We start from the raw sequence: 26545 nt of genomic DNA, 5'->3' as shown, positions 1-26545 counted from the left end.
ATAAAATAAATTAATTAATTAATTTAAAAAAGCCCCATTCCCAACCGTCATATAAGAATCTGGTATTCATAAATGTACATGTACCTGTACTGTACAGGTTAGCGGGTCACGTCACGTCACTGGTGAGTCTGTGCGTCAATCACAAAGTAAACAAAGGTAGCCAATGACGTGTGACTTATACACTGGTACGACAAAAAAGTACCCGGTATAGTTAAGGGAGTTGTTACTATCGGGTACTCCGTAGTTCTGGAAAGGTGCCCGTCATCCTTACCAATGTTAAATCCTTCCACAAGTACCGCTGGGGCTGCAGCAGCACGATTTATTCTAGCTAGGTAAATATCAATGCATTTACTTTTTATAATTTCAAACTCAGGACGAAAAAAAAATGATAAAATGATTAAGTTTATTAAAATATGAGTCTGCTTCCTGTTTCACTTTTGAAAATTAAAGATGGCGGGAGAACAGGCTAAATTCCATAAAACAAATTTTTATACGAGTAGAACTGTTTTTCACTTTTTGTGCAACGGATCTACAATGTACACATGTAATATATTAACGATGCGATACCAATTCTCCTTCAGTGAACTTCACTTTCGTCAAAGCGCCAGACTTACTTCTGTAGGATATTTTGTTTTACAGATATGTTTGTGTTCTTAAGTCGCATTTTCTCTAGTTCGCGGTAATTCAATTAGTTAAAAACATGGATATGTAACAGTAAATACAACTAAATTTCAAAATATTTCTTGTCAGCAAATACCGCCATGGAAGCTGGTAGTTCACCACAGGACATCCATAGAGATTTGATAATGTGGCTCAATGATCGTATAACAGAAAGCCAGTTAAAGAATATTAAATATTATTTACAAGATGAACTAGGAGAAGGGAAACTGGAGAAAGTTCAAGATTTCTTGGACCTAGCCAATATCTTGGAAGATATATGTAAAATTTCTGTTGCCAAGTACAGCTACCTCAAGAAAATTCTAAAAGCAGCAAATGCTGAGAAATTAGTTAAAAAGGTAGAAGAGAGAGAAAGGGAGATAATGAAGAAAAGGAATAAAAAAACGTCTGGTAAATATACGAAAGTTCACTTTCTGGTTACTTTGAGTACGACTCCTTCATGTTGAGTGAATGTTAGTCATCCTTTAGCATAACAACGATAAATATGAAAAACTCTGATACTGGAACTTAAATTTAGCAAATGACTGACAGTGCAGTCTCAACCTGAGACCTTTCACTAGGTAAATGACCTGGCATACTGGGTAAATGAAAAAAGATCAGGTGACCAGTCCATCCAGGTCATTTACCTAGTATAGTATATATATATATATATATAGTATTTATAGTGAAAGGTCTCATGTTGAGACTCCGTTGTTGGTCAGTTGCTAAATGTAAGTTCCAGTATCAGAGTTATTTACATTTATGACTCCTTCAGGTTGTTTGTATAATTATTAACAGATATATCAAACTGCTAATAAAGCAAACACTGAAAAAGATATGCAATTTACATGTAGGTGCAGGAAAAAGGAGATGACTCTTTCCTCAGGTTTATCTTTCAAAATATAACAGATCCAAAACTGATTTTAAAATTAAAATTCATTATTGTATTTATGTTTTCTTTTCTCGGAGTTCAGATTAAAATGATTGATTGATTGTTATAAAAATGATATATGATATATAAAAATGATGTACTATTTGGTATATTTTTTATTATACCATAAATTTTCCTATTTTTTCTAAATATCCAATGAAAACATCATGTTGGGTTTAATTTTGGGGTTACAACTCTGTTTCAGAGGGGCCACCAAATTACCAACAGGAGTTTTCCTATGAGAGACAAGATGAGCCAACAGCCAGCACATCAAAGCAGGAAAGCACTGATAGTACCAAAAGCCCTGAGCAAGGTAATGTTTATTCATTGCACAGATACTGTACATGTATAAAACCTCACATAAATCCTACCTGTTTACACATGAATATATCCTGAGCTTCTTTGCAAATACTGAAATTTGATGTGCAGAACTATTGGAATGATTGGATAGAAATATTAGAATATCAACCAATATTGCTTTAAAATATTAATTTATCTTTAAGACACTAAAAATTAGTATTAAAATTAATTTAAACATAATGTGGCACTCCATGACTGCAAATCTAATTTTAAATAAACACCTTATTCCAGAAATTATATCTATAAAACTTTAAGTATAAATTATAAAATGCTTACCTTCTTATTTTTCTTTACTAGGTTTAAGGTCCCATCAATTAAAAGGGGCAGGTCAGGAAAATGACAAAACATGGGAGACCATCGTCCGTGGACGGTTTCATAAAAATTATGCAAAACGTTTGCTCTTTAGGCATGAAAATGATCTCGCTGATATATATAGTCTGTTGGGTGAGCTAAAAGATAGTATGAAGTTCTGTGAAGATTTTGAAATTATTTTTGCCCATTACCTAAAGCTGCTTGACAAGGAACTTGAAAAAAATGGTGTGGAAAGTGAAAATTATATCCGATCACATGTTACAGGTACAACAGAAAGCATCCAAGACAAGTTGGAAATTCATAAGACTTTAATAGATATGAAGGGAAAGTTGGAAAAATGTCTTTTTGAAAGAATTAAGGTTGCAGTTGCAGACAAATATCCTCTCTCTCCTGAAGAGTTTAAATTGTTGAAAGAGAAATATCCTACAGAACAACTGTGCCCACCAGATCCAAAACTGAAAAACAAAAGCAAAATCTATGCTTTACTGCATCAGGTTTTTAGTAATCCCACCGACCCTACAGGTTTGGACTTGAAAGCTCCAACAGAGTTGGAATTTGATATGACTGGTCGTATGGAACCCACACATGACAAAAAAAGGATTTATCGCTGTGGTGAGATGAAGAGGAAACTATCAAATCATTATGGTGAAGCCAAAAAACAGTTTAGAAGAAGACTGAAGTTAATGGCATTTATTTGGTCTTGTGCTGGCTTGACCATCACCGATGCCATATGTACCGTTTATTATCAGACTGGACCAGATGACAGGACACAGCAAGCTGAAGAGGAAGACATTTATTACACATTTGAGCATGTAGATGGTGTGCCCTGTATCAAGTTTTATGAGAAGGAGCAGAAGGATGGTAAAAAAATCAAAGTTTCCATCAACAAAGAGAAAATAGAATAAATTGTCCAACTTTTAAGACTTTCAAATGGTGGGTTTTATCAAAACACTGCATGAGGTAGTGTTTGACCAAAAGACATCAAAGAGTGGTAACGACTAAATCATGTACATCATCTATACAGTGGCATGTATATTAATTATTTACAATGTATATATAATATTCAGTGTAAAAATGTGCAAATCAGTTTTAAAAATCAAAACCACTGTAAAAAAATGCAAAAAGAGGAAATGTCAATAAATATATATATGCAAGGTTTTGTACACTCTGTTTCAAGTTTATCTTTTCATTAAGAGAGCATAAATTCTTCAACAAAAGGAAACTGAACTGCCTCATTTATGTAATTTATTACTATCAAAACAATACTTCAATCATGACTGGAGCTGTTTATTGGTTTCACCACAAAAATCCATCAGTCACTGTTATCTATTAGACCCTTAAAATAAACTTACAGTATACAATTAAAGGCAGCTTATGCTAGTTCATTAAACAATCCATCTCTGTGAATAGGTTTCTTACAAAGGACACAACTTGCATCCATTTATTTTCATAAAGACCTGCTTTTCAAAAAAAAAAAAAAAGGGAAACTAAAATATAGTAGAGCTTAACTCACAGTTTAACTTATTAACCTTGAGCCAAACTACAAATAATTGTGAAATTGTATATGTACTAACTTTGAATTAAGGACAACTGTCAGCCCACTGCTACACCCCTAAATGTCTTAGCCAAATCTATCATTTTCCTACCAGTGTCCTCCTGTGGCCCACCTTCTAAAAACTCAGATGTAAGTTCTCTAAAGGTCATGGCAATTCTTCTTGACTGTATATGATCCCTCTTTATGGCATGTTTCCATTGAAAACGAGCAGGTCCTGAGACTATGATCAGTGATTTTCTGGGCATCAGTACTAACACCTCCACCCCAGGCTGATCATCTTTGGATAAAGTGAGATATGTGTCTGACAACAAATTCAATGTCACGAGTCTTTCTCCCCAGAGCCAGAAATCATCAAAATGTGGATCAATGGCAGAGCCTCTATCAGGAACATATTCTAAGTCACAGAGTTCCACTGGGACAAAATCGCGAAGTTGTTCAGTTCTCTGCATACTCTCTACAAGTGTTTTGCAAAAAGCTGGCAACCCATTGAAGCAGCCAAGTTTTAATTTCTTTTTCTTAAAATTTGCTTTTGGTCCGTAGTCCTGGAAAAAAGAAGAAAAAAAATTATTCACTACAATAAAAACCACGTCATAAAAGTTTACTAAGTTTTGGTGTAAAAACATAATAAATATACACAGTCATAACTGAAATGTAAAATATCACATAGAGGATATGCCACCTTCAACTTCTCACAAAACTCAACTCTTCCTTAATGGTGAAGACAAATGCAACCACCTGTTTCCTTCTCCCTGACTGTGAGTTCACCCAAGGTGTCGCTTCCATCTGGACTACAAGTTCTTCCTCTTCGTTGTCTGTGATGAAGTCTAAGATTAGATTGATGCCTGGGAAATCTAAACACTTTCTGTTGGAGTGACCACATCTACAAAGATCACCAGTGGGTTGGGTGTTGAAGTGATCACTAGAGTGTCCATAATGTGTCCATTGGACTTGCTTTTCTAACCAGGCTTTAGAACAATGTGGACAGTACAGGTAAGTTTGTCTTTGTTCCTGAAAGAAATAACATTAACAATATGTTAGCACATGAATTCTGTAATATTATTGCACAGTGTAACAGCTGCTGTAGGTATATCACAATGCACCAGGGGCACCGCATTTGCCACTGTCCAGCTGCAGTGCTGGCAAAGCTGTGACCGGCCTGCCCACAGGACGCGTATGACATCCCTTTCAAGATCTTTCAAATCTCTCTATTGGCGCTGTGTAATTTATACCATTTAAAAGTTCAGGAAATTTGCAATCTAATGGAAAAAACAAGAAAATTTAACGATTTGAAGTATAGTTAATTTGATTACCCTCTATTTCATACCAGTATTGGTCTCTTTAGACGTATATGGACAGATACAGATGCGCTGGTCAGTGGTCAGATTTTTGGCTGAAAAGTGAGGACACTTGGTGGCATATAGCAGTAAAAAAAAACTTCAATATCTTTGTTGCTTGTATGAATATTTTAAAAATTCCAAAAGAATTGCAATCTGTGTTGCAATATCTTTCAGAAGATATGAATATTATGTTTTTCTGATCAGTTTGAATTTTTTTTTTTTTTCTGATATACCTACCTGATGACCTGGTAGACAAGAAGGCATAATTTTTAACACTAGGTGAGAGTGAAGCATTTTTATTTGGCTTAGGACAGTATGTTTGTTACCTGTTCGTCTGTATATCTTTTCGGCTGCTGCATTTCACAGATTAAGCAGGTCCTTATACCTTTACAAGCACATTTCCTGTCCATATTCTTCGCTATCGACAGCTTTAAATTAAGAAATAATTTCGTCACTACCCTAATGTTGATTCGTGACCGGAAACACGCGTGCCACTTTTCTCTGACATGCGCATAAGAAAACTTCCGTTCGCGTGAGATTTAAAGGACTGAATGTATCAACCAGGTAAAGGAAGTAAGATTTTTCTTTCATTTATTGGTACATTTTATATCTTATTTACTTCTTGTATTATCGTCTGATAATTTTAAGTAAACGTAGTATGAAGTGCAGTTCATCTAACTCGCATAAAGCTCTTAATTAACCACAATTTAGCCTGGTTTCAATCTTTTACCCGATTCAAAAATGCGAATTATTTGTGTTGTTACATAATACTATTAATAGGTAAAAACATCGTCATTTTGCGTCTTAGCTTCTTATTTTCTGAGAGGATGATAATGCATTCCAAAGAATTTGTGTTTTACAACACCACGCCTAGCTTATAATGCTTATAAACGTGTGTAAATCAACTAGTACTTTTAAAATAAACCAGCACCCCCCCCCCCCCCATCCCGTCTCGCCTTAGACAACAGACAAAAGTTACAAGTGAAGTAATTAAGATCTGAATAAATTCAGATTGCGTTTGTATGTATGCACACCTTCTTCGAAGTGATTTCAACAATGTTAAATAATATATAGTAAGCAGTCAATGCAACTCGTCCTTGTTGTTTGCCTTAGTTTTCAGCCTTACATGCCACACAGGTAAGATCTCAATACACCCTCTATTAGAAATTCTCAAGACTATATTTGGCGTCAATTACAAATGCTAACACTGCTGCATAGTGCTAACACTACTGCATATAGCTGGAAAAAAGGATAAAAATGTTATCAAACTGATTTGTGAAACAGTCAAAGATGACTGTATTTGTGAATGATTTGCTGCAGTGTGCAATGGAGATCAAACAGTTTCTCCAGGATTTGGATATTTGTACCCCTGGGAGTTTGTAATGTTCACAGGATGCTATAAGGATTACCTGCATAGCATGTAGTGCCAAGAAGTGGAGCAAACTTCTTGCCAGATAAATTGCCTTTAGTGCATGAATTCATTCCTTTTTTTTTTTCATTTATTATTTGAAGGTCACAGTTAAATTGAAAGAGCCAGAGGCTGCAGTTATTATGTCAGCTTTAGAAGTAACTGAGGAATTTCTTCTCAACCAGACAGGATGTAAAAAACTCAGTGATATTAAACAACTGAGGTAATGATTTCTATAAATTTTAGAGGTAATGTGATCATATGATTCAGTTTGCGCAACTAAAGCAAAGTTAATAAGGTTTTCTTGAAAAGTAATTGAGAAGATAATATACATCAATCTGCATCTTTCTTTTCAATACAAATAATTGTTTGTCTAAAGTATAATTGCATGAGTCACTATAATTAATTTGTTTCAGCCTGAGTGAATTGGGACTAACCCACCTCCCAGTTGCTTTATTTAACAGACTCACCAACCTAGAAGAGTTGGACATATCTGATAATAACTTCACCTCTGTCTCCCCATCTCTGAACCTGAAGAAGCTGACTAAACTGGACTGTAGCCAGAACCAGTTGACAGATATCCAATTTGTTGCTCAATTCCCAAAGTTGGAGGAGCTTTACACACAAAACAACAATCTAGATGTAAGGAATTATCCCAGAATTGTCTTGTAAATGAAAGTTCAAGTACTAGTAGCAGTTTAACAAATGAAATGAATAAACAAATAGACAAATTAATTGAGAACACAATTAAGTCTCTACTTTGACCTAAGATAGATAAATAGTTGGAAACAAAATTTTATGTATATATTAAAGAAAGACAAGGATCATGTTTTATACTAAAGGTACTTTGTTTTCGTAGCCTTTTATGGATTTGTACTGAATTGAAGTCGAGTTAAACTTTTGATTTTCTGTTTTAAAATTTTTAATGTTGGCTGTTTGGAATGCCTAGATCTGTCATTAAAATGCTGAAATAATTGACAGTGTTAAGCTTGCTCAAACATGTCATTGAGTAATCATATAATTATTCCACCTCATTTATAATGTAATTCCTATATTTGGGAAGGCTTCAGACAGGTACATAGCAGTGGCCTTGTGTCCCAAGCTGCAGAGATATAACAAAACCAGAGAGGCCTCATTACATCAAGTAGTCAGTAACTTGAGGATTAAACTTAGGTCTCAGGTTGGTAATCCAAATTAAACCAGTACATTAAACCGGTACAGGGGGTTGCACGTACGCTACTTATGATCTAGATTGACAGGTCTTGTTACAAGATGATGAGATGTACAGTCCATATACTATAGTGGAGCAACAGAGAGAGTTAAGTATATTTCATTTATTTAGTGCCTTCCTTTAAATTATTTTTATTTCAGCAGATATGTATTTTTCAACCCTTTTTTTTTTGCCAGCCAGTCGGGTCAAGTTGATGTTCATGACATTACGTGCTACCCCCCTTTATTATTGAAATTCTATTGCATATTATGTATCTGTTTGGTATGAAGAAAAATGGGGGTATGTGTACAACATGTACAATTGTCACATGTCCAAGACTGCTACTTTAGTAGAAGAAAACTGAAAATGATAGTAAATAACATGGTGAGGTATAAAAGGTCAGCAGTCAAATACTAAAATGTGCTACATAAAGGTTTGAGAACATAACTGGTCTGGACATTTTTGTTCTTAATGTATGTATTTGGCCAATGTTTGTGCATTTGTTCAACATTTTACATTTCTCTGGTGCAGGTAAATTTGCTTTTCTTTTTAGGTCAAATCAGTATGGGAAGCTAGATATAAAAGCAAGCTTAAGACAGACAACCTTACAAACAACAATTTTCAGACTGTTCTATCGCAGTTCATGAATGACCTGAGGAAACAAAAATTGATAGAGGGCAAAGATTTATTAAAGTATAAAGAATTTATGGTATGTTTTATGTCAATTACTGAATTTTCTTTGTTTTGTTACGTCGATTTATATCAATATTTGACTGAATGCCCAAATGGTTTTTTAAAATTGTCACTTAGTTAAAGAGTTATACCAATATACTCCCAACAGACTGTTTTACAGATGTAGCTTTTTACACAAAGGCATTTTCCATCAATTGTTAAGATTTCATCTAAGTATACTTTGCCGTGTTCACTCATCATTTTTAGAAGCTTATTTATGAGTCATTTTTTGTTTTGATCAGTTGGAAAGTGTGGCTCAAGAGTTGATGCATTCAGTCCAAGGAAACAGTCACGCAGGCGTGTCTCCACGTAAACGTCGCAGGATAGAGGAGACTGAAGATGAAGAAAATTATGAAAACACAAATCATTTCTCAAAGATACAGCCCAAACCGTGCATATTAAATCTGGTAAGGAAATAGAAGTGAAAGCTTTAAGGTAGCGTTTGGGATTATTATAAATCCTTTTTTGTGGTGTGCAATCATGAAATATTAAAAATTTATTAACTGGCAATGTGTTTCAATCTGTATAGTTTTCTGCATGTCATATTTCCTCTTATAGTTATACTGTATCAAAAGGGTTCTTTTAAATTGGAATTATAAAGTGAATCTAAGATTGACATACTACAGCTAACATTTTAGCTTTCTATATATTTGTAGCCAGATGTTCCAGATTATGATCCTGTTCATTTTGTCCGCTGTCATGCCAAGGACAACAATCCCTCAGACAACAGAACCAAAGTATGGAAATGTGCTTTTGAGCCAGAATTAGACAACCCGGGTAAGAAAAATGCCAGAGCGAGGATGGGTGCTTGAAATAAGGAGCACTCCTTTCTTTTGCAAGTACAGTCCACTTTGATAAATAATATAAAATAATAATTTTTTTTGGTGAAAATGCCCTCTCTACAGTTCCTTTATTCTTAAATTATGTGAATAACAATTATACAGTTATGAGGTTTGAAATGTAACTTTGATCATGTAACTGAAAATGAACTTTGCATTGCAGGAGAGACAACCAACATTGTGGCTACTTGTGGGGGTGACATACTCTGTCTTTTAGATTGCTCAACTGGTAAACTAATGATGCGTTACAAGCTACCGAAAGAGGTAATTTGCTGCTAAGCTACTCTTGATTAATACTAATGACTTTTTCTTATCTTTCCAGTTCAATGTGTTCTGAATTGGGTAGTCATTCCCATTGTCATAGAATATTTAACATTGATTGATTAGCTTTATACCAAGCATGTGCTGTTTAGGAGAAAAACATTTGGATGAACAAAATTGCTCTTTAGATCACTAAACCACAACTTTTTAATAAATATAATATGCCTAATATTTTTTGTCTTTGGAAATCTTAACCATACCATTTAAGTGCACATAGATTGCATAGTACAACAAATTTCCCAGACAATTTCAACATTCAGAATGGGATCTGAATCATTTATTATTTGAATCTCTTTCAGCATTTTTTCACTGTGGCTTGGACCACAGTGTGTAGTAGTACAAGCAGTGGCCGTGGCAGCAAACGCACAAACATACTGGCCACTGGGGGTAAGTAAAGTTACCAAAGAATGCTGATTTTAAGCAAGCTGCTGTAAATTTTGCCAATACATAAGCAATTGTAGTTTTGATCATTTATTTTTCTTCTTTTCGTAATAACCTTTTAATTGATAGTATCATTTATTTTCAGGAAAACTAGGCATTGTTCATCTTATTCACCCAGCTCAACACCTGTGCTATGCTGAACTAAAAGGACATACAAAATATATCAGTAGCCTGTTAGTTCATCCAGAGGAACCAACATGGTTATTTAGTAAGAATAGATAATTTCTAATATATTAATTGTACCACCAGTGTTAGCGCTGGCGGTACACATGGTTTCGGTCCCGTCCGGATCGTTCCGCCGGCTCCGCCGGACGGCTACCGTTACCGCTTCTCCTCCTAGACGGTAAAGGCCCCCGTACCCATCTCTTGGATTTAGGTCACCTATAATCTCAGCTCGTTCCACGTAAAATTTGGGCTTTGCCGGTATTAGGGTCTGGGTGTGGCACTCATTGCAATGCACCCTTGTCCAAAAATGGCAAAATTAAATGCTAATTATCTACCCTACGGAAGGGGTTATGGGAAAAATTTCTACAGACGGCTTTCCAAAAGTCATATGTGTAGATTTCAAATATGCCCTTGGATTTGACCTTTGACCTTTACTTCAAGGTCAAACGGGCCAAAATTTTCAAAAAAATAAAAATTTTTATGAAAAAAATTTTTTTGCCCTGTTATTCAGACACCACACAGACTTAACCAATAATATTATTGGAAAGTGTTCCCCTTCAGGTCATCTTTCATCTCCGTGAATTTGGGGTCAATCGGTGTATTTTCACTGGAGTAGCGGCCATAAGATGCCGAAACTGAAAACTGTCTCTAATTCGGGAACCGTTAATGCTAGAGACCCATTCTTTTTTGCATTTTGTAGAGCATGTAAAGCCCAACACTGGAGGTGGTCTATGTTTTTTTTGTATTCCAAACGGTTTTCGAGTTACGCTATCAAAAAGTACATATTGGTGGTGAAAGCAAAATGTGCAGTACGGTATAGTCAGGTGGCTAAGTCCAAATTTTATCCAGAATTGTGCAATAGATGATAAAAGCATGAAACTTTCCACGATAAATGACCATTGGGTGTTCGTCTATTTTGGATCAGGGGGTTGACAAACACCCAATGGTCATTCATCGTGGAAAATTTCATGCTTTTATCATCTTTTGCACAATTCTGGATAAAATTTGGACTTAGCCGCCTGACTACTTTTCACCATGAACTAAACTTTGCATATTTTGCTTCCCTTTTTTCTCCAAAACTGGCAGAGATAGGTCCATAGTTACTATTGAACTCGAATAGGAAGTCATACACTGGCAATCTAAATGTGACCTTGAAATTGACCTTTGACCTTCTTTTCACCATGAACTGAATTTTGCAAATTTTGCTTCCCTTTCATATCCAAAACCGGCAGAGATAGGTCCATAGTTACTACTGAACTAGAATAGGAAGTCATATACTGGCAATCTAAATGTGACCTTGAAATTGACCTTTGACCTACTTTTCACCATGAACTAAACTTTGCAAATTTTGCTTCCCTTTTATCTCCCAAACTGGCAGAGATAGGTCCAAAGTTACTATTGTAGTTGAAAAGGAAGTCATATACTGGCAATCTTAATGTGACCTTGAAATTGACCTTTGACCTACTTTTCACCATGAACTGAACTTTGCAAATTTTGCTTCCCTTTCATATCCAAAACTGGCAGAGATAGGTCCATAGTTACTATTGAACTAGAATAAGAAGTCATACACTGGCAATCTAAATGTGACCTTGAAATTGACCTTTGACCTACTTTTCACCATGAACTGAACTTTGCAAATTTTGCTTCCCTTTTATCTCCAAAACTGGCAGAGATAGGTCCATAGTTACTATTGAACTTGAATAGGAAGTCATACACTGGCAATCTAAATGTGACCTTGAAATTGACCTTTGACCTTCTTTTCACCATGAACTGAATTTTGCAAATTTTGCTTCCCTTTCATATCCAAAACTGGCAGAGATAGGTCCATAGTTACTACTGAACTAGAATAGGAAGTCATACACTGGCAATCTAAATGTGACCTTGAAATTGACCGTTGACCTACTTTTCACCACGAACTGAACTTTGCAAATTTTGCTTCCCTTTTATCTCCCAAACTGGCAGAGATAGGTCCAAAGTTACTTTTGAAGTTGAATAGGAAGTCATATACTGGCAATCTTACTGTGAAATTGACCTTTCACTTACCTTTTGATGAACTTTTGATATATTTTTTTGCATATTTTGAAAATTCTTGTTGATTGCATTTTTACAGCTTGTCAAGCAAAAGACTGATGGCTGTGTCCCTTATTTTGTGTATGTGGGGGTCTATACGAATGCGCTTGCTCCAGCTGGTGGTACAATATTCGGAGGCGGTATCGCCTCTCTGATCCTCTCGTTTAAAATGTGCCTAGGCTAAATGTTCAGTCTTCTTATAATTTTTCTTCCTCAGTACATGACTTTCATCTATGAAACTAGAAAAAGAGTGTTTTAACTATTATAATACTATTTTTCATTGGATTGCATCACCAATTTTAATTGAATTTAATATTTGGCTTTCAGGTGGTGGTGCTGATGCCAAAGTGATATTATGGGACATTGGTGTGCCCTCCTTTCCAGATTATAAAACTTCACACAAGTTAGTAATCTGGTTTATTTAGTCTCATTCAGAATGACCTTATACCCCCCCACCCCCCCCACCCCAAAAAAAAAAAAAAAACCTGAATCCAGTATTTATGGCAAACTACAGTGAATGTGAGACATAATTGCCGATTGTGCTAAAAGCATTACAAAATGGTCTGCTAGAAAGCTTTTTTTTTTACGTTTCTGGCATTTTATTGACTTTCTATCAGATGTTAATGTGACTTAGATTACACATTACTTTGATAAGAAACATTAAATTTAACTGGCCCCTGGTCTTTGTTGTCATTTTACAAGTTAGCATTTACTAATAAAGCATGTTTGGCGTGAATTTTAAACCTTCAGATGTGTGATAAGGCCAGTTAGATGCCTTTTATCTTGTCACATCCCAATGCATAAAAATAGATTAGAGTGAATCTCAGCAAACCAGTTTCATTGAATGCTTTATATACTGCCTGTCTGCCCCTCCATCAATCAAACAGTTACAGCTGATAGCTGCCTTGGGTTTGGTAGAATACATCTTTTGTATGAACAGAAATTTCCATATCACACATCAAAATAATTGAATGTTTACAAATATGGAAATGTGTTTATCATCTCCTGTATGTCGGGTCTTTTTTTCTTCTTGAGGAATACTGAATCTTGTGCATTTGGTATTTTTTATTTCATTCTCAGTTAAATCATATATATAGTTTACCACAGTACCTTTTAATTTTATCAAATTTTTCTCGTGCTGTGTGTATCTAGGCAGCTGCTTGTCCTACAGAGTCCTGGAGGAGATGTCCTTAACACTGTATTCCTCTCAAACTACCTCATTGCTGGCTGTGAGAAGAACTGCTATGGCTGGCACATTGACAAAAGTAATTTAGATAAAAGGATGAGCAGGTAGGTGATTCTTAAATAAAGAGAAGTGATCACAGATTTAAAGTACAAGAACATTTCACGGTTATGTTTTGAATCATAGCTTACAAGTAATATTTTATATTAATTTGCAAACGCTGAAGAGGTACAAGGTATTGTAAAGAACTTACTCCTGAAATTTAGAGATGTTGATCTCTTAGATGTCATTTTCATATCAATTTTGAAATGATTTGAGGATGTTATCTTAATGCAGCAGAAACAGACCTTAGTAACCTGATAGTATTATACAATCTTCACATGCAGGCAACCCACTCTTGAAATCAACATTCCAAAGCCCCAGAATGATATTGTTGATGCACTAGTACAAGTATCTAATGATATCATTGGTGAGTATATTTACTGAACATTTCATCATTGAATGGTTTGATGTTTACAATGCCCCTTTGATGATTGCTCTTGCAATTAGACTGTGCACATCTTTTTAAAATTTCGTAAAGTTCTGTAAAATTGATTTTAAAAAAGATAAAACAGCATATAATTTGAGAATTAATGTTTTTTAATTAATTAAAATGGCTTAAGCGTAAAGATGTGGTATATTTATGATATCTCAGTGTCAAATTATTAGTTTGATGTATTATCAAAGTACATGGGGATTAAAACTTGTAAAACTAGTTTAACAGAACTATTTATGGTACATTTTCTTCCAATTTTAGCAACTAAATGTTCCCAACAAGGTTTCATTCAATTGTGGAGGTTCTCGGATGTATTGGCCCATGCCCAAAACCGTAAATGTGTCACTGCCATGCCCATTGCACGGCTGAAATGGAAAAACGTTGACACACCATACATAAATTTGGGGGCAGTGCTAAGTAAGATTTCTTTTTAAAGAATACGCTGATAAGCTACATTTTCAAGTAATTTATGGAAATGTTTAAAATTTATTGAAACTTTTTATAAACTTGATTTTTGTCCATTGATATTCTTTTGTGGTTATTTTAATAAAAAGTGTCTACAGTATTAAGGGAATTGAAAAGGCTTCTTGAATTGTTTAAGGAATTTAGGAAGAAACTGTATTTGCCTATTAGTACCACATGGATGGTTGTCTCTACAGGCAACCATTACCACATTCCATTTGTTCCACTTTGTTGCACAAAGCCTCATTATTTCTGGTTCTAGTTGTACTTTTTCAAATAGGAGCCAATATAGTTTTAGTTGATTTTGGTTAAGATTGACATCTCTTTTAAGTCCAAGGAAAAACAGGAGTATTTTGCCTTATAGTTCTATTTAGCAGTATATACCTTAATCTTTATCTTATTTTCTTAGTTTTATTAATACCTTGTTTTTAATTATATGTATATATATAATTTTTCAGACTTTAATAACAAATGTGTGCTATAACACAGTTTTGTGATTCATGATGAATCATAAATAAAGATTTGTGATTACCTGTGCCACGTATAAATCATCAAACATTTTATTAAATTAATAAAATGGCAGTTTTAAGATCTATTTTGTGTGGTGTGTGGAATGACCCTGGGTTTTCTGGTTACCTCAGATATACCTTAATCAGCATGGGCATGTGTCTTAGTCTGAATCAGAATGCACTTTAAGCTGAATGGAGTTCAGTCTGGTATAACTTTCTCTCTCTCCAGATGCTGGCCTGGTGTACTGTGGTGATGATGAGGGGCAACTGTGGATTTACAATGTGAAGCCTGTCATAACTAAAAAGATAAAGAAAAGTACCTCTTACGAGTTGATGTCACCATCGAGGGTAAGACTTAGACGCATGTTTGGTTTCTATATGTCAGAGGTTGTATTATGGTTACCGTTGAGTTTCAACTATCCATCCTTAATGTCAGAAGTTGTCCATCCTTTGTTTGCTCATAATTTCTTGTGTAACTCACTACTCCTGTATTATTCAACAATTTGCTTTGATGCTTGAATAGATGTTCGAGTGCGAAAATTGGTTTGATCAAATCATATTAACAGAAATTGTGCTGCTTTTTTCACTTTTTTAGCATATTCTTTCTACTGTATACAGATAACATCAAAAAATGTGACATATTATGCTTTAAAACTTGCAGGGCTGATTAATTTTTTTTTTTTTCATTCTGGCATTTTCAAGGTGTAAACTTGGATTCTTATGGGCCTGAAGCCTTGTGCTAGATACAAATTTTATTTACATCCATATTACCTATTGTGTATAATTAAAATTTGGTGTTGACTTGCTGTTAAGCATAATGTATTATTGCAGCAGAATTGTGCATTATTATTTTCTGCTTTTTGTCTGTACATATGACAGCTTTGCTGCCTTGATCTTCTCTCTTTTCTATACTGTAATATATTGATCTTGCATTTTTGCTGTCTAGTTAAAGATTTGACACTCTTGTGAATTATTCATAAACTTCTTGCCAGATTCTTCCCTGGCCTGAGTGCTGTATTCCAACTGAAAGGGAGCAGGAAAAACTGATGGGAGATGTGCTGGATAAAGGAGAGGTAAAGAAGTATTTTATCAAGTATTATGAGTAACAATTCTCTACATATATAACGTTACACCTTATACTTTTGCCGTTTTCGTGGATTAAATTTCAAATTGAAAACATAGTATTACAACCCGTGTTATGAGCTGTTCTAATGACACAGTCTAATTTTTCATTTATAGCTTCATAGTTCACCTTTATTTTTTTCATTTCACAATCTGGTGGGTTATCATAACCTCCAATCTATGACCAAGTATTTCACATATGCAGTTGAAATATACCATTGGTTAAAATGTTTCTTAAAATCTTTTGAAGATTGAAAAATTAGACAACTGCCCAAATTGATAATAACCTATCTTATGCCATCCACATCATATACCAGAGATTCTGATTTCAACAAAAATGTCTGATACCTGACTATTTGGCTTTAAATTCTCCTCCTTTTTGGGGATTTCTTTTTGTGTAAAAAATGATATTTAGAAAGTTGCATTTGTTTTTATGTACAGACTAATTGTTCAAAAACAGGGAAACTTTATCAGCAGTGATAGGGAAAAGTCTCCTATATAAGTGTTGCTTGTGTCTTTTTTTTTTTTAATACTTATTCACTGGTGATGGAAAATTTCTGCAACCCCTCACATAACTGTAAGTCTCCTCCTTGAATTTTAAGGTCTTTCCAAAATATCTGTTAGATTAAGCAAACAGTTAATGTAATGGAAAATGTCAAGAAGTTTTCATGATCTATAGGTTTTAAAGCAAGTAATGAGAGCAATAATATCATGGAATCTTTGCCTTAATCATGTATTAACCTTCAGTGAAATGGCCATTACTAAGTAGAAACGTGATCAAATAAGTGAAGTTGATGGCAGTAAGCTTTACAGGGGTCAGATCCAAATTGCTTATTGTTCTTGCCTTAGCATTATCTTTGCAAGAAAGAGCAGGTGTGAGTAATCGTTCTATCTTATATTAATCAGTTTTCTCTAAAATGGTTTTCCTCGGTTGTCATAATATTGCAATTAGGGTTTGCCTATAATTTGTTTATCTGATGATTTAAGTCTTAACAGTCCTGGTGGATTCACGTATTTACAGGAATTGTGTTTCAGTGAATGCTTGCATTCACAGATAATCTTATTCCTGGAAGTCATACATTTACTGAATGTTATTTGTTATCCCTGCTCTGTTGCAGCCATACAAAACCAATTAAGAGAAATAAAGTTCTGAATAATGCTCCATTCCTTCTGAAATGTTCCAGAATATAATCGATTTGCATGTGATGTTGTAAGATGAGGCAATGATTAATTGAAAAAGAACTTGAAATGTCAGTCGCATTTGAATTTCTAGCAGTCATTTTTGAAGTAGATGTTGAAGTATGTTCTGGCTATTTTTAAGATCAATAACTGAATAGTACTTGGTGGTATTCAGAGGACTTGCTGCTGAACAGTTGGGGACCTGACACTTGCTGTTGGCAAACTGGATTTTTGCTAATAATGTCTTTGTAGGGAGTTATTCATTTCCTTGTTACTTCTAAATCTGCCTTAAGGGGATATCGGAGTTTGGAGTATGTTGCCTGGTCTATTTGTTTGTGAGTTTGTTCTTTTCGCACTTTCCAGTTTACAATACTTCATGTATCAATCTAATTTTTTTATTTTTATTTGATATATGTATTTTGATGAAATTTACAGGATAGGTCATAAATGGGTCAAGAAAGAGGAGATTTGATTTTGGTGATGTTCCATTTGCTAATTAATTAATTATTCAATAATTACATTTTCAGGATACACAGAATGGGTCAATTTCATGAAATTTAAGGATGGGTCACAAATGGGCCTGTCATGATGGTTGGCAATAACTGAAATATATTATCCCATTTTTGTTTATCATAAGACCTAGCATCTTCTGAGACAGCTGTATGCATCTTCCATTACAGTTCTTCTCTTAATCACAAATTGCAAAGCACGGATTTACTATCATATCTTTTCTCTAGGGTATGCTCTTTTATCTGCTCCTGATTGTCAAATTATTTAAGAAATATTGTACAACATTTTGTTAACAGTATGTTTTTTTTAATTCAGCCCATTGTGATAAACAGTGCTACAGGGAGTTGGAATCATGAGTATATCGTGGCAGGAACAGATAATAACTTGGTGTGCATCTGGAAGAAGATCTGAAATAGGAGAATTAATGACTCATCTACATGTGACATCTGAGATAAAGCTTTAATCCAGTCATTTGAAAAAGCTAACATGAAAGGACACAATGAGTGTTAGATCTTTATTTAGCCCCTTCTTTCCTTAGAAAGTTGTTGACAGGGGATTTTTATGGGTATGCTATGGTGAAAAAGAATCTATTAATTTATTTTTGTTTGGCTATGTTATGGTTAAATGGTCAATGTGTGCCTATAAAAAGTGCAAAATATACTTTTACATAGCTCACAAAGGATATAATTACAGTATGGGTCTATGTTATCTTGAAGAGTTTATAATATTAGAAGGCAAGAAGAAGGCATTGCACTCTTTAATGCTTGTTAAATGACAGGAAACCATTACTCCTTACTGTTTCCAGGTCATCACGCTGAGGAGGGTAGGAAACAAACAGCATGATGAAACTGTTTTTGTAATTTTTAATAACAAGACAACCATGTTGGGCAGTAGTAAAATGGAAGGTTTCATTACTTCAAGTGAAGTAAAAGGCAGCATCTGACTTAGTCAAGAGCAGATTTGTTTCTTGAAAGGAGAGTAACATTATTTAATGAGTTTTTTCTTAGAAAGATTAAGAATAGAGCAAGCTATTTTTTTTAGGATATCATTTTTAAATTAGATGTTGAAATGACTGTACATGTTGGATATTTTCAGTGAACAGAAGGCTTTTTTGTATATTAGACAGAGTGGCATTCAGGCACTGGGTTCACAAAGGTAGATCCATGTAGACAACCAGTAAATGTTTTTAAGCAAATTACTACAGGAAGTAGCTTCTTTGATGTCAGTGGTGATTCTTTAGATTTAGAACATTATTTTGTATACAATTTATGATTACATTTTATAAGCACATTTTAGAGTACAAAGTAGACTAAAACTATAAGGGTGGATTAACTAAAGACACTTTAATTTTAGAAAATGTTTTTGTACTTTGATGTTTTAGCAAAAAGTAAATTATTGTTTTAAAGCTCTATTAGTTTTATTTACAATATTCTTTTGAGGAGAGAAGTAGGACTTTATAGTATCGTTTTCAGTTGGAAATTGCAAGATGAAGCATACTTACTCCTGTAGTATACCATATATTATGTGTCACAGTCTTAATTGACAGCAAAGATAACAAAATTTCAAGACATTGAAGGTAGTTTAAAAATTGATATTTACTGTTACAGTAGGTGTCTGACAGTTTTCTTCGTATTCCACATTTTAGCTTTTGTTGATTCCATATATATATAGTCATCAGTCTAAGTGTTTGTAACGTAAAGAATCAAATCAAATTAAATATGGAAAGTTGATATTTGTTTTGCTGTTTTGGTTTTGGAAAAGTTTTGGAATAGTTTTGGAAACAGCACTCAGAGTCTAGGACGTTTGGTGATTTTCATGGAGTATTCCATGCAAAAGAGGCGGTCCATATATCTCTAAAAGTCCGTATGACTATAATAACTGTAATTTTGTGCAGATGGCACGTTTCTTTTACAGAACCTACACTTTGCAATAAACACTCTTTTGTGGATAAATTTACAGACTAATCTGCCAAACATTTTCTCATTTGTAAAAGATTTGCATAAACATTCATCATGTTGAATGCAATAAAGCAATTTGCAAAACAATTTGGTCTAAATGCATTTTATGAACGCAGACTTCGACTTTCTTCTTAAGTTGCCTTCCGGTGTCACTCTATATTGATGAGGTCTTTTTAACCATGGTGAGCAAAAATCGATGACAACCCAACACAATACCTATCTTTATTAAGATCGGCTGCAATAGCTTGCTGATATTTTTTGTAATAATTGGATGGCAATGATGATTGACCTTCGTCCCTTCCCTACTCGGGCCCAGTGGCGAAAGATACCAAGGTGCGCATAGAAGGTAGCAGATATGCAGTTAAAATGTCACCCAATTTTGTTAAAAAATTCAGACAGACCAAATCTAGATTTAGAATCTTAGTTTACCCTTTGAAGCTGCCTTTTAAGCTGTATGCTATATGATGGTATCGATTTTAAAATAAAATTGGGACATTTTTTGTTGGTTTGCAATTCTACTGTAGAACTATGCATCTAACTTTTTTTATATTCATCTGCTCGTGAATAGGTAAACCTGGAACGTTAACTAATTGGATCCAAATGCATGTCGTTTTCCGGTGGACTTTTTATTAGGTAATGAAGATTGCTGGTTTTCCAGCCGACAACAAACCAGATAAAATGATCTCATCATAGACATGATGCTTCCACAGCTACCACTTAACTTGAATGACTTTAACCTTGTAAAAATTTTGTTGATTTTGGTGTTAAACTTAATGTAAAATTGCATCAAATTGACAAAATAAGCTATTTTGTGTGTCATTATTTGCTTCTATGTATGTACATTTTACAGCTTTCCTGCTTGTAAAACTTTATACTCACGCCGCCTTTTATAACTTGACCCCAACATATTAATGCGACCTATTATCAACTTACGACCCCCCCCCCCCTTTCCCGTCTTCTACGTTCCGATGGCCATTTGCTCCTTACACCCTGTAAGGCTAGATTCGTCACATATGGTGACAAATCTTTTAAAGCCGCTGCAAAGGAATGGAATTTTCTTCCACTTTAACAACGTATGACAGCCTCTCCGGCTACTTTATTAGGGAACTCAAGTACTTTCTTTTTAAATAATTTTAGAAAAGAATTTTTATGAACGACTTCTTAAAGAAAGTGAAGAAGTAATATTTTCATTTCTACATTATTTGTGTTAATCAATTTTTCGTATTTTAATCAAATGTTCTTTTACTCTGACTAGTCTTTTTTTATACTTTATTCGTTGCATTGTAAAGTCTACTGGACAATTTGGATTCTTTTTATTATATTATTATTGTTAACCGCAAGATGATCTTCAATACATCTGGCCGATTTGCAGTTTCAGTTGGTTTATATGGAATGCACTCCACAGTACAGTACGGACTGGAAAAATGGATAATCCCTTTTTCTTGTCGATGTCACATATTATTAGTTTTAACTTTATCTCGATGGCAGCATCTTCTGTCTGTAACGCAGGGGCCACTCGTTCAAAGCTGTAACGTAACTAGAAAAATGAAAACGTCTTTTACACGTTTGAAAAGTGTGATATTTATTAATTTTATTATTCATTGATTAAAGTGTTTCCTTTTTTTTTGCAAAAGTAGGACCTAATATTTCTACATAATATCTTATATGTATTCTACTCAATGAATATTTTGGTATTCAGTCATATACCATAAGCATGCTTTACTTTTTTTGCCTTTCCTAATTTGACACAAATTACACGACTAAATATTCGCCTAAAACGAGAAATTGAGTTAGAGAAGGCTAAGGTATTTAAAACACGACATCGTATATAGGCCTACCCATGCAAAAAGGCTCATTTGCAGTTGTAGGAACGCTCGCAGGGGGATTTAATGAATATTGTACGAACATTACACTTCTTGATCTCTTATTATGACGACCATTAAACTGCAATCCGATGCCACAGTGTATAAACATAAAAGGTATTATTCTTCGTGGTACTTAACCAAAAGCAAAAGGACAATGTAACAATAAAGATGCCTTTCCCTATTAATTTTATTCGTGAATGTTAAGGATAAATAAAGCTCAATGACATCTGATATCACTTTAGCAAGAAATGATGTTGTTGCAAACATGTGGTTTTCATGTACGTACAACGGTATCTGTTTCCGATAAAACAAGGTATATTTAGTACGTCGTGTTGTGAAAATCGCCCTTAAGCTAAATTACTTTTCTGGAATGCAGGTGGTTAACCGTCTTATGGGCTAAGGTGGTCCCTTTAAATCCCTGAAGATTAAATGGAATCTCTGAAAATGATTGCTTCCAGAATTTAATTCCAGAAAATTACATAATTTACAAGAAAAGATCATAAAAATGATTGCATGTACATAATGAGTGTAGTCAGATAATTGCTTATCTGATGAACGTGCTTGTACTTTAGTTAATCATCGGACGTCTAAAAATGTATTGTGTTTGTACAATTTCCCAGTATTACCAATTTTGTTTGGATTCTTCTGAAAGTCCCACAAGTCTTGAGGAGAAACCAGTTATACAATATGCCATGAACATACCATTCAAAAATGCGCAATATATATATATATTCTTTAAATTAGCTTCTAATCAGCAACATAAAAGGAACAACCTCAACTCCATCGCTGCGTTAACTCATTTTTCCCTCTGGATTATTCCACTCCCCGTATATCAGCTTTAAATTCATCGACCCTCAAAACGTTTTAAATGAAAACCATTGACTTTATTCCCTAACGTGTATTTGAATATGCTCGGGGGATGGAGTCTGTGTGAGGGTCGTTAAATTGATGAACTCTTAGGACCAAACTAAGCATCGTGTTCCTTAATCAATGTTTGATATGCAGAGAGTGCCAGGGACATTATCACAAATTGTAACAATACGACTCTTTTCAGCTGAAGTTTATTTTTAATGATGCCGGATCTCACACAATCACTTGTGGGTGTCGGTGAAACAGAGTAAACAAAGAACGGGAGTGTCCCAAAAGAACCATTACCGGGGTACAGAGTCATGATAAAATGAATGAAATATTTTGAATGCACACCAAAGGAAAAAGGCGAACGACTTGGAAAAATGCCAATACATGAAATGTTCAATTTCATTGATTTTCAAAAACATGTAAATACCTAATAAAACTGTTTTCAAAATTTAGATCATGATTCAATAATTAACTATTATATTTGGGACCATTCTCACAGATACATGGATCGATCTATCTCCCTGGGGAATCTCACTAAATTGCTATCAACTCAACCGGCTTAAATGTCTGTCACGCCTAGTAAAACTGTTAGAGGGTAATTATCTTACCCCTAGCCGATTCGGTGAGACTCCCCATAGAGTTAGACCGATCCAGATGGATCGACCTAGGTATGGGAACCCAGTATTTGTTTATAAATAAATAACTTGTACCAGGACTTTCACGCACATTCATAATTCGTGTGGGTATTTCTAACTCTTTAATTTGGATATTATCTTGTGAAAAACTCAAACTGATAAGGTTAAAGTATGGGTATTTCTAACTCTTAATTTGGATATTATCTTGTGAAAAACTCAAACCGATTAGGTTAAAGTGCTCGTTAATTAGTCGAACGTATAAGGCCCTCTGACCGCCTTGAAGAGTTTCTAACCATTGTCATTTGAACTATGTCTACGAATGAATTGTCTTGCTGTGTGTCACTAGAAAGAAGTCCACAGCACAGATATTTTACAAAATACTGCTGAAAGTCCTTGCTCAAAATGCACAGCGAATAAGGATTCACGCACGAGTTTAAAAAACTTAGAACAAACCCAGTTTGTTTGAACACGTACCAGAAAGCACTGAATTTGTTGCCTCGCGAAAACTGAAACCATAAAAGGTAGATGTGGCGTGGTAACCAACAAATGGCAAAAACAGCTACTAACACAAGAACAATTTTGGCCGTTTTCCGCCGAATATGTATATTTCTTTGATATCCCGCATTGTGACTTCTAGCATTATTGTAAAGAGGGGTACTATCTGAGTGTGTGGACTTCAACAGATGTTGTGCCATCTTGATATAGGAATATGCAATTAGACTTAATGGAACCAGGTAGTACACCAACGCATGGAATGTGACATGGAACCGACTGTACCAGCGCGGCCATGATACTGGATAAGGGTAGCAGAAAGACCTGAAAGTGCTATTGTCCTCATCCGGTATATGGAAAGTGTAGTAAGAAATTGCGTCTGGTATAGCCAACACTGTGGCGAAAGCCCAAACCAATGCCGTTATAAACACTGTGCGATGGAACATCGTGCCTCTGTGGTATTTGAACGGATTAATAATGGCATTGTGCTTCTCCAGACTCAACACAGAAAGAGTAAAGATGCTTACTCCGAGAGAAACTGTTTGAAGGAAGGCATTCAGTTTGCAAACGAAGTTACCAAACAGCCAATGTGGGAATGCGTATACAGCAGCGGTGAATGGAACCGATATCAATATCAGTATTAAATCACCCACCGCCATACTGACAATCAGGATATTCGGGACGCTCTTCATGGCTTTGTTTCTTAACACTGTGTATATGACGACGGAATTGCCCACCAATCCAAGAATGAAGATTAGCGAAAATATGATAGGAATAAGCGTGGCATCCAGTTGAGCTAAACTGCATATTTCACAATCTTCATTAGTCAGATTTGAAGGTAATGCGTTCGTCTGGTTTCGAACTTCCAGGCTTTTTTTGTCGTAGTTCATCATCTTTTTTCGTATCTTCTTTACTATTTTTCTCAATTCTATATATCGATGTTGGGATTTCTTCTAAATGACACTAGTAGAATCTCGTAATCTTCCAGTGCGTTTCTATACAGGTATTTCAAATTCTACTTTAAATTATTTGCTCTGCACCCGCTATTACTTGGTAAGTTTACTGAGGTGAAAGCAAATCGAAAGTTAAGATTTCAGTTGATCACAAATTGATTTCAAGGCGAAGTTCTTGAAGCCAGTCTGGGTAACATGCAAATAAATTCAAATGAATTGCCGATTTTATTTTTGGTATGAGACGGTCATGTCAAGTGTTATGCACATTCCGCCTAGGCTCCCAAAATGCAATCTGAAATACATAAAACATTCAAAGAGTGTTAGAAAAAAATAGCGTTACATTGTATTTTAGAAATTCGTTTTAAATGCTTTCTTTTCATCCTTGGGGTTATCATGCTTTTCGCATCTCGCCCAACGCTTGTGCTGCGTTTAGAGTAGGCCTATATCACTCGTCGAAATCGGTGCTGAGATAGAACGTAAAATGTTAGCCCGCACCCGTAAGATTTTCCTTGAGAGCAGTTTGGTTTTAGGTGACATTACAAGACGACTAAATCTGACAATCAGGAATTAAACCATAAGATTAAAAATATAAGAGACGAATTTTCCTAGCCTCCTCAACACCAGCACTTATCGATCACAGCAGTTTGTGCCGGTAGTTCCAAGCTGAGAAAAAATCTTACAGATGAATGTTTATGAGAGCACTTTTTCTGCATCGAATGAATGTTACATGCGAATGGAAAATTTTGCTTTCTTTTTTCTATTACCACTTTTTCCTGAGAAAACCACCTGTCAAGCGCACACAAGCACTTAAACTCTAATGTTGATAAACTACATCAATTTAAAAATTTGATATGTAGGCCTACCAGTGTTTGTCTAACACGTACATCACGACAGACCTATTGACTGCAATAATAATAATAATAATAATAAAAAAAATAATAATAATTCGATTTCTAATTCATAAAATAAATTCAGCCGACTAAGATATATTGCTACTTCTAGCAACTAAAAAAATCACAACGGGTCATTTACCTTATTTTCAATTATTCGATGTCGGGCTGGTTTCAGACGTGATGTCGCACTCGTTTCCTATGACGAACTGACCTGGTACAGCTTCTAAAAGTATCTTTCTCTTTACAACACAATCTTCTCTGTAATAGATCTGGCAACTGTAGAGACATGCGCAGGTCACAGAGCTGATGAAAACCAGTGAAACATCTTACAGTCGCCTTAATCCCACCAGCGAATCCCAGTTACAAATTAAGGCAGATTTATGTAAGTCACGAAAGACGTCATAGGGAAGCCTCCATGCGATTTCTCCCAAACTTTGCTATTTCCTTCGCTTTATTTATTTATTTATCTATTTATTTATTTATTTATTTATTTATTTATTGTCTTCTACTGTATCTTACAGTGTTTTATCCACGTTTTATCAAAGCGCCTGGCTTCCATCTTATCTTCTGTCGTTTATTGCGTCCTAGTTCTTTGTTCGGATGATATTATTTGCACCATTCAGTATCGACAATTTATTGCCATAATCAAGACGCGGAAATCAAAAGTGGATCTCAGGTAGCACTGGTTAGAAATTTGGAAACGTCAAAATAATACAAAAAGGGAAGTCTTTTTTGTATTTTAGAATGTGATTTTAAGGTGAGGCTATACTCAAATAGGGCTAAAAATCACGTTTTTATAGATAAAAACTCAACAGTAATATTTAAAGAAAAATCCCCGAGCGAGCCCCTTTTACTTTGCTCAAGTGTTATAATACTATTAAAAGCATGTTTATGGCTGTTCAAATACCTTACAAAATCAGGAAACCGGAAATGTTTCTGACCCAAAAATCCCAATATTACGTCTAACGATGAACTTGGAGCTGTGCTTCAAGCATAATTAGATATTTTGAAGACGCATTAAATGAATGCAACAGGAATAAAAAAAGCTAAGGC

General features: G+C 34.8%; 4 protein-coding genes across 6 annotated transcripts; 2 read left to right on the top strand and 2 right to left on the bottom strand.

Annotated features, from left to right (window-relative positions):
* Positions 1-172: 172 nt before the first annotated feature.
* On the top strand, positions 173-3423 carry LOC106151205 (uncharacterized). The gene is made up of 4 exons (XM_013524325.3): positions 173-332; positions 751-1068; positions 1794-1901; positions 2246-3423. The coding sequence occupies exons 2-4, from the start codon at positions 762-764 to the stop codon at positions 3163-3165; spliced, it is 1335 nt and encodes a 444-aa protein (XP_013379779.1). The 5' UTR covers positions 173-332; positions 751-761; the 3' UTR covers positions 3166-3423.
* Positions 3424-3531: 108 nt separating this feature from the next.
* On the bottom strand, positions 3532-5635 carry LOC106151170 (alpha-ketoglutarate-dependent dioxygenase alkB homolog 4). The gene is made up of 3 exons (XM_086994373.1): positions 5479-5635; positions 4551-4823; positions 3532-4357 (listed from the first exon to the last, which is right to left on the bottom strand). The coding sequence occupies exons 1-3, from the start codon at positions 5560-5562 to the stop codon at positions 3854-3856; spliced, it is 861 nt and encodes a 286-aa protein (XP_086850499.1). The 5' UTR covers positions 5563-5635; the 3' UTR covers positions 3532-3853.
* LOC106151207 (leucine-rich repeat and WD repeat-containing protein 1) lies at positions 4640-19568 on the top strand. 3 transcript variants are annotated; one of them, XM_086994334.1, is made up of 17 exons: positions 4640-4805; positions 6665-6783; positions 6977-7202; positions 7624-7740; positions 8324-8479; positions 8745-8909; positions 9159-9279; positions 9505-9605; positions 9962-10049; positions 10189-10311; positions 12666-12741; positions 13491-13628; positions 13908-13990; positions 14318-14473; positions 15257-15375; positions 16020-16100; positions 18154-19568. In XM_086994334.1, the coding sequence occupies exons 1-17, from the start codon at positions 4791-4793 to the stop codon at positions 18247-18249; spliced, it is 1980 nt and encodes a 659-aa protein (XP_086850460.1). In that variant the 5' UTR covers positions 4640-4790; the 3' UTR covers positions 18250-19568. The 3 variants fall into 3 exon arrangements, with proteins under 3 accessions (XP_086850460.1, XP_086850464.1, XP_086850473.1); XM_086994338.1 differs by lacking the exon at positions 4640-4805 and adding an exon at positions 5547-5716; XM_086994347.1 differs by lacking the exon at positions 4640-4805 and adding an exon at positions 5565-5725.
* A 1701-nt stretch (positions 19569-21269) lies between these two features.
* On the bottom strand, positions 21270-25370 carry LOC106151172 (neuropeptide CCHamide-1 receptor-like). The gene is made up of 2 exons (XM_087016938.1): positions 23629-25370; positions 21270-21333 (listed from the first exon to the last, which is right to left on the bottom strand). The coding sequence occupies exons 1-2, from the start codon at positions 24537-24539 to the stop codon at positions 21270-21272; spliced, it is 975 nt and encodes a 324-aa protein (XP_086873064.1). The 5' UTR covers positions 24540-25370.
* Positions 25371-26545: the final 1175 nt, after the last annotated feature.

The sequence above is a fragment of the Lingula anatina genome, chromosome 1, assembly GCF_051362555.1.
Source record: "Lingula anatina isolate TDL-2025a chromosome 1, LinAna3.0, whole genome shotgun sequence".
Classification (NCBI taxonomy): Eukaryota; Metazoa; Brachiopoda; class Lingulata; order Lingulida; family Lingulidae; genus Lingula; species Lingula anatina.
Note: the sequence above shows the minus strand (reverse complement) of the source record. Positions and strands in the feature narration are given on the sequence as shown.

Bases quoted from the DNA above. Each gene is read 5' to 3' on its own strand.
- LOC106151207 (XM_086994334.1), top strand. The intron at 9,280-9,504 runs GTAAGAAAAATG...TTTGCATTGCAG, and splicing joins GCCAGAATTAGACAACCCGG to GAGAGACAACCAACATTGTG. The intron at 14,474-15,256 runs GTAAGATTTCTT...CTCTCTCTCCAG, and splicing joins AAATTTGGGGGCAGTGCTAA to ATGCTGGCCTGGTGTACTGT.
- LOC106151170 (XM_086994373.1), bottom strand. From the start codon at position 5,562: ATGGACAGGAAATGTGCTTGTAAAGGTATAAGGACCTGCTTAATCTGT. The intron at 4,824-5,478 runs GTAACAAACATA...TATTTCTTTCAG, and splicing joins AAAGATATACAGACGAACAG to GAACAAAGACAAACTTACCT. The intron at 4,358-4,550 runs GTGGTTGCATTT...TCTTTTTTCCAG, and splicing joins AGTCAGGGAGAAGGAAACAG to GACTACGGACCAAAAGCAAA.
- LOC106151205 (XM_013524325.3), top strand. From the start codon at position 762: ATGGAAGCTGGTAGTTCACCACAGGACATCCATAGAGATTTGATAATG. The intron at 1,069-1,793 runs GTAAATATACGA...ACTCTGTTTCAG, and splicing joins AAGGAATAAAAAAACGTCTG to AGGGGCCACCAAATTACCAA. The intron at 1,902-2,245 runs GTAATGTTTATT...TTTCTTTACTAG, and splicing joins TACCAAAAGCCCTGAGCAAG to GTTTAAGGTCCCATCAATTA.
- LOC106151172 (XM_087016938.1), bottom strand. From the start codon at position 24,539: ATGATGAACTACGACAAAAAAAGCCTGGAAGTTCGAAACCAGACGAAC. The intron at 21,334-23,628 runs GTACGTGTTCAA...TCATTTTTCTAG, and splicing joins AACAAATTCAGTGCTTTCTG to TTACGTTACAGCTTTGAACG.